Source organism: Lycium ferocissimum, unplaced genomic scaffold, assembly GCF_029784015.1.
Source record: "Lycium ferocissimum isolate CSIRO_LF1 unplaced genomic scaffold, AGI_CSIRO_Lferr_CH_V1 ctg653, whole genome shotgun sequence".
NCBI classification, from domain to species: Eukaryota; Viridiplantae; Streptophyta; class Magnoliopsida; order Solanales; family Solanaceae; genus Lycium; species Lycium ferocissimum.
Window position 1 is genome coordinate 293,900 of NW_026726392.1, and position 6,893 is coordinate 300,792.

The 6,893-nt window shown below is 36.5% G+C and overlaps 1 protein-coding gene across 4 annotated transcripts; it reads left to right on the forward strand.

The window, feature by feature from the left end:
- Positions 1 to 208: 208 nt before the first annotated feature.
- On the forward strand, positions 209 to 5,532 carry LOC132045360 (uncharacterized). 4 transcript variants are annotated; one of them, XM_059435944.1, is made up of 10 exons: positions 209 to 505; positions 592 to 649; positions 815 to 899; positions 1,887 to 2,195; positions 2,335 to 2,723; positions 3,118 to 3,217; positions 3,687 to 3,740; positions 3,827 to 3,913; positions 4,736 to 4,864; positions 4,989 to 5,532. In XM_059435944.1, the coding sequence occupies exons 1-10, from the start codon at positions 478 to 480 to the stop codon at positions 5,304 to 5,306; spliced, it is 1,557 nt and encodes a 518-aa protein (XP_059291927.1). In that variant the 5' UTR covers positions 209 to 477; the 3' UTR covers positions 5,307 to 5,532. The 4 variants fall into 4 exon arrangements, with proteins under 4 accessions (XP_059291927.1, XP_059291928.1, XP_059291929.1 ...); XM_059435945.1 differs by having other exon boundaries at positions 815 to 889; positions 4,745 to 4,864; XM_059435943.1 differs by having other exon boundaries at positions 210 to 505; positions 815 to 889.
- The last annotated feature ends 1,361 nt before the right edge of the window (positions 5,533 to 6,893 follow it).

The window sequence follows — 6,893 nt, forward strand, 5'->3', positions numbered from 1 at the left end:
ATATATTTCCTTGTGCATTGATTCATCAAATATTGGGGGACCCTCTCACTTTGCCAGTTCACTTTTGCCCTGGGAGGAGTGCAAATGCGTAATTAATTAGACATTACTACATGCGATGGGAGCATTTATTAATTTAATTGTAGCTCAAAATCCAACAACAATAATAGAGTATAGAAGTACCAGTGCAAGAGTAAGAAAATGGTCACTGAGATTGATGATATACTCTCTGAAGGCATGGCATTTAATGCATTTGGTTTACCCACTGAGTGACTTTCCCTATCCCCACTCCATCTTCTTCTCCGCTTTCTTTGTCAATCTCTGGGCCTTGCCAGCTCTCTATGATTTACTCTCCCTCAATACTTATATACATAGATAGATATTTTCCATTGTAGCAAAGCCAATTATATATTCATCCCCAATACAATTAAGCACTTGTGTGTCGGTGCTAGGTAGCTCTGATGCTGCGGCTGGAATTGGATGGCTCCTCTCCTTGTCCATCTTACCAGTTACGTATTTTTCACTCTCCATTCTTATTAGTAGCTTGTTAATCAACTTCATTTACACGACTCTGTTCATTCTTTAATCTTACAGTGGTGCTCAGCTGCCCTGGGATCATGTGCTCAATATGTCTCCCAGACCTTCCCACCATGTAAGTCGACCAGTTTCGTTTACTTCCCTTCCCACATGACTACTACAGATTTTGATTCCTATTGGAGATAGCTCTCCCTTAACTAGTTCAATTGATTTTATTTATTTATTTACCTAGCTGCTCTGCCTATATAAGCTGTAATGATCACAGAGGTGCTTCCTACAGGATATCCATGCGGAGAGAGCACCAGTTGATCACTCTCATACTTGCTCTCTTTCAAATCAAACTCCAAAATTCGAGGTACATTGCTGTGAGTGACATGTACTATCTTCTTCTCCCCTATAATATCTATGCTCCACTTTGTATGCAGCTATTGTAGTGCTGTTCTAAGAAAGAATCCAATCTCTAAATATTGCTTTCCTGGTGGCCGCATGTTTACTTTTTACACCGACACTCAAAACTAGGACCAACTATTTGATTGAATGTCCATTCATCTCAGTACAACGTGCAATTTACATATAGTACTCTATATATTTGCTCTGCTTTGGTATTAAACAATCAAATTCTTTTGGGAAATTAGATTCTATTGTTGACTCAGGAATCTCTACTCCTTCTTGATTGTATCTGATTAAACCTTAGGAGTTGAGATAGTATTTTAAATTTATACGGATGAGCACATGTTTGAACAAAGTTTATTTCCACCAATTAAAAACTATGGTCTGTTATTGTGTCCTTTCATTTCTTCCATGACCATTATATCCACACTCTATTCTCGTAGATGGAAAAGGATTTGACATAACTAAGGGAAGGCGATGCTATCTTCAGCTCCCAATACATCCAAAATGAATTCATTTTTTGCTGTATTCAACTCTTCTTCTGTAACTGCTGTATTACTTTGTTGTATGGTTGAAAGCTGGATTTCAGATTCTTAGATTCATGATAGACTAATTGCTTCAGGTGTCTGGTCAGAGTTCAGCAAACTTCAAGCTCAACCATGCTTTACGAAACTCTTTGGTAGTTCGAGTAAAGAGAGAATTTCTGAAGTATCATAATGTGTGGCAATGATATTTTCAGTATTCTGCTCCATGAATGAACTACCAGAAAATGCAAACATCTTAACTCTTAACCGCTTGCTCTGGACATTTTGTCTGATATTGGAACACTGGAGATGATATTAATGAGTCTATCATGCCTTCGTTGCTCATATTTGAACGTCCTGATTAACAGCATCACAGTTTCCTAGGTGCTTTTTTTCCAATATGCAATTCCTATTTCAGCGCACTGTCTTTCCTTGCAGTCTTCCATGGGATTGATGAAAGAAATTGCTATTCTCGAAATTGAAATAATGCGTTTGGAGCGATATCTACTCTCCCTTTACCGGACAGCTTTTCAGCAGAATCTCCCAGCTTTGTTGGAAAATCAGAAAAGCCATTTACAGGGCAAGATAAGCTCCCCTACCCAGTCTACAACTGACCAATCATATTCCAATGTAGAACTAGATATGTCAAAATGTGGTGCGAACCAATATGACCGAACCTCCACTACATATGTTTTTGCTGGTTCAAGTGATCAGATTCAGACTGCCAAGAAGTCATCATCCATAAGGGTAGATACATCCAACTCCTGAACATTTACATATCGTTAAATTTATATTACATTACATGTTGTGTCAGTTAGAATTTTCTCTTTTGTCTTTCCTCAAGGCATTAATTGAGTGACAAAGTGTCTATTATGAATAACTGCAGGAAAAGTTTGCTGATTCTGGCCACCGTAGCCTTGCGGATCATCTCACGGCCTCTCGCATGGATGACGTTCTTAGTTATCCTGATAGGCTGTCTGAAGAAATAGTGAGATGCATATCTTGTATATACTGCAAATTTGCCAACCCCGAAATTCTTGCTCAAAAGGGATTATCAGTTTCTTCTACTTCGTCGTTATCATCATCAAGCACATTTTCTCCGAGAAATCTTTCAGGCAGCTGGAGCTCACATCACAATGAGGAGAGCACTGAGCAATATGAATTTGACGTCTGTAAAGATGACAGCAGGCCATATTCTACAATGATAGAAATTTTGAAGATATGTCTAGATGACGATAGTTTCAATTATGCCACTGCAATGCTTCATAAGTTCAGGTTATTCACAACTGACACTAGTAGTTCAAATTGATATTTTTATGATATTTCTAGAGTTTAAGAGCACAGAATCTTTAATACCTGCTAGTGTGGACTTGATTAAAAAAAACATGTTAAGAACTGTTTGAGAAGCTTACCCTGTTTGAATTTGTCATCCTTTGCCGTTTACTAATTAGCTGTGAAAATGTGCCATCTGGAAGAATATTTAATTGTAAATTGTAAGTTCTACTGCATCTGAAATTATTGCCACAACTATTTGTTGCCTTTCTCCCTCACTTTCTCCACTAATCAAGGCTAAAGAGCAGATTCAACTTCCAAATGGGCAAATGACAAGAACAATCTGGATATACTCAATATGGTATAAGTTTATTCTTACTAATTTGATGCTCTGCAGGTCACTGGTTAAGAGCCTTGAAAAGGTTGACCCAAGAAACATGAAGCGTGAAGAAAAGCTAACATTTTGGATTAATATTCACAATGCCCTGGTGATGCATGTAAGATTTTCTCAAAGTTTCTTTTGAACAGTAGCTTAGTAACATTTTACCTTGAAACAGATTGATTTGTATTATCCCTTATGGAAAACTTACCGCTTAGGAGACTACAAAATCATCTAACGTGGAGCTATTGTTTTAGAATTTCAATCTTTTCATTTATTCTTCTCATACTCTTGTTGGGAGAATGACACTCTCAGTTATACTTCTCGTCGCCAGTACCGTACTAGGACTGCATATGCTGTTCAAATAATCAAATATGAAGTGCCATTCTGGAATGCATTATGCTTCATTTCAATTGGCTAAGTAGTACTTTAATTAATACTTGTGTCAACTATTCTTGCACTCATTGCTCAAGACTAGCTTTTGATTTGGCCTCCTAATCTGGGGATTGTACTGTTTCTCTTTCTTTTTAACCATTTTATCCATCCTATTGAGACCAGTTATGAGATACTATATGACTTCTTTTCAGGCTTATTTAGCCTATGGAACTCAAAATTCTGTCAGAAGTTCTTCAATCTTGAAGGTAAAAGGCATAGCCTTTATTTTTTTATTTATATGTTTACTTAGTATAGTATCAATAAATCTGAGTTTGTTATAAAAATATTGCAGGCAGCTTATAATGTGGGTGGCCACTGCGTAAATGCTTATGTCATACAGAGCTCCATATTAGGGATACGACCACACTATTCTGCACCGGTATGCTGAATGCTAAGTAACATCCTATTACTAAGATCGCCTTACCTTTACACAGAACATCCTATTACTAAATTGACATGCGTGTGTCATCCCATGACAGAACTATATTCTAGGTTTCTTAGCACTTCTTCCTATTTGACGGCTAGCCTGATTGTGGATTATCAGCATTACATTCTCTTAATTAGTGAATTGTTCTTCAATGCTATTTTAGTTAGAGAAATGCTTGTTTAATATTCTGACCTCTTCAGTTTGAGAATGGTGTGGACTGACAAGGAAAGATGCAAATAAAGTCGAAATGTTATCTGACATATGCTATCCGTCAGCAATTCTCCTACTATTTTGATGATAGAGCTAGTTTTACTACTGTTGTTCTCAGGACTTGAATTGGTATTCTAGATGAACATGCTGTCTTAAGTTTCATTAGCGCATTTGATCTGCTCAACAGCAGAGTGATGGTAAGCTAATCTTCATGAGAAGAAAAAAATGCTGACGAAAACAAACAAGTATAGCTTGTAAAAGCATAATTATGATTGGAAAGACAATGGTCTTATCCAACTTTTTTTCTTGGGTGTGTTCCCAGAAATTTTGCATCTCCATTTGGAACTTTTACATTCAGATCCTATTGATATGAGTTTGGCTCCCCCATATGAACTACGTAACATTTTACGTACGAAAGAGTGGAAAGGGAAAAATAACTGTCTAAAACGATGAGGGATGATCATTTGTAGCATGCAGGGAATGCTATCATTGTTTCAAGATTCTATTAATTACTACTATATGTTTTTTCGACTGGTTGCCTTCTCTAATACAACATGAATGCAGTGGCTACAGACGCTCTTTTCTCCAGGAAAAAAGCTTGCGACGGGAAATTCCAGACATGCGTATGCCATTGAGTACCCTGAGCCACTTGTTCACTTTGCACTGTGTTTGGGTGCATCTTCTGATCCTGTGGTAATGTTCCTATAAGCTAGTAAAAAAATTCATGGACTTTGCATTAGTAGTTTGCATATTTCAATGTCACTGCATTGTGGGAGCGAAATTCAATCTGACCGTGTAATATGCTGGGCATTTGCAGATCCAGGTTTACACGGCGAAGAATGTATTTCAGGATCTTAAAGCAGCGAAAGAGGAGTTTATAAGAGCTACAGTTTGCATTAACAAGGACAAAAAGATTTATCTTCCTAAAATCATATGCTATTTTGCAAAAGATATGTCCCTGAGCACGGATGGACTACTTGAAACTGTCATGGAATCTCTACCGGAAACTCAAATGAAACTAGTCAGATCCTGCATGAAGGACAGAGCCGATAAGTTGATTTATTGGTTACCACAAAGTTGGACATTTAGATATTTGATCCAGAAACAAGTAATCCAAGGAAGGTTATCCATTTAACTGTCAATATTAGCTTAGTACTCATTTCTCTCCTTTAATTGATAAGGCTTGTAAGCATTATTATTATTCTGTTGGGATGCTCAGTAAGTTATATGGAAGAGGTGGTTGTATCGTACTATATGACGAGTCGAAAATTGTAAGTAAATTAAAGTTTGTCTGCTTGCATTTTTTTGTTTTCACGGTGAAACACAACCTGCACCAATCTATGAAACTATTGTTTGGATGACGTCTGTGCATTCTAACATTTTGCTGCCCACGGTGACTCATTTCCTTCTGTACGTGGATCTGGGTGAACTCGCAAAGAGCAGGTTCCATTATATGGTGATAATTCTCTGCCTTAGGAATAGGATCATGATGCTTTTCCATATTTGCTGCTGATAGTGGTTTGGTACATGTTGCGTGGAATTCTAAGTTGTACGAGATAAACCATCGTCTCGTTGCTTTCTGCTTCATCTTGGGCTCCATATCAAATGGCATTTGAGCTGATACTGTTCAAATTCCGTTAGCTCTCTCTCAGGCATTGCTATGATAAAAAGTTGCAATTACAATAAGTCATCTTTTCGGTCGCATGGCCTCAAAGAACAAGAAAATTAGGATTGGTGGCGCCTTCAATAACAATTTTAAATTGAGAACCCACGGGACAAATATTGGAGAAATGACAAAAAATGGTTCCTATGTACGGGGATAAGTGTAAAATACTACGAGTTCCTATTTGTTCGGTTTTAGTATTGGATTAGATTTGAGGGGAATTGCGAAAAGAAAGAAAGAAGAGAATATTTAATATATGGACTTTTGGCTTATTTTTATTATTTTGGCTTAAAAATAGTGCTTAAAAACACTTTTTATTTTATTCTACTACTACAAAAGTGTTTAAAAGTTATTTTGGCTTAAACCACCTAAAATAAAGCCAATCCAAACAGGCTCTAGATCTCAGATAAAGTTTGTTAAATATTTGATTAAAGATTTAAAAAGATGCTCAGTTTTACATAAATTTAAAGGACCAAAAATGCTTGATACCGTAAAGCTATCCCAAATAATAATAAAGCGGAATAGTCTGAAAGGTCCCTATACTTGCCCATTTTTCTCATACCGGTGTTCGTACTTACCGGTTTGTCAACTAAACCCCTTAACTCAATCAAATTATGTATTTAAACCCCTCTGACCAATGGTGTTCACTCACACGTCAGATCCACCTAAATAAATTGATGCCACATCATCATTTATTTTTATATAAATTAGTTTTTATAAGAAATCAAATTTTATTCCCTTTTCTTTAAAAAAAAAAAAAAAAAAGAAATTCCTTTTCTTTTCTCTCTTAACCTTCCCATCTCTCCTTTCCTCCCACCACCACGGCACCACCATTCCTTCCTCCTTCATGTGAAAACACATGATCAACCTACTAAATTCTCCTTAAAATCTGAAGTTCCAAAAGATTGTAAAAAAATAAAATAAATTATGTTTACCCATTTTAGAGTTGCAAAATGCTTAAAATAAGGTCCTTAAATTTAATGGGAGAGAAAATTGGGGAGTTCTATCCTTCGGATATAATTTCCGTTCAAATTCTCTCAAAAGATTAATGAATATGTG

Coding starts and splice junctions, on each gene's coding strand:
- LOC132045360 (XM_059435943.1), top strand. CDS start 459: ATGCTGCGGCTGGAATTGGATGGCTCCTCTCCTTGTCCATCTTACCA. Junction 506..591: donor TCTCCTTGTCCATCTTACCA/GTTACGTATTTT, acceptor TTAATCTTACAG/TGGTGCTCAGCTGCCCTGGG. Junction 2,196..2,334: donor AGAAGTCATCATCCATAAGG/GTAGATACATCC, acceptor GAATAACTGCAG/GAAAAGTTTGCTGATTCTGG.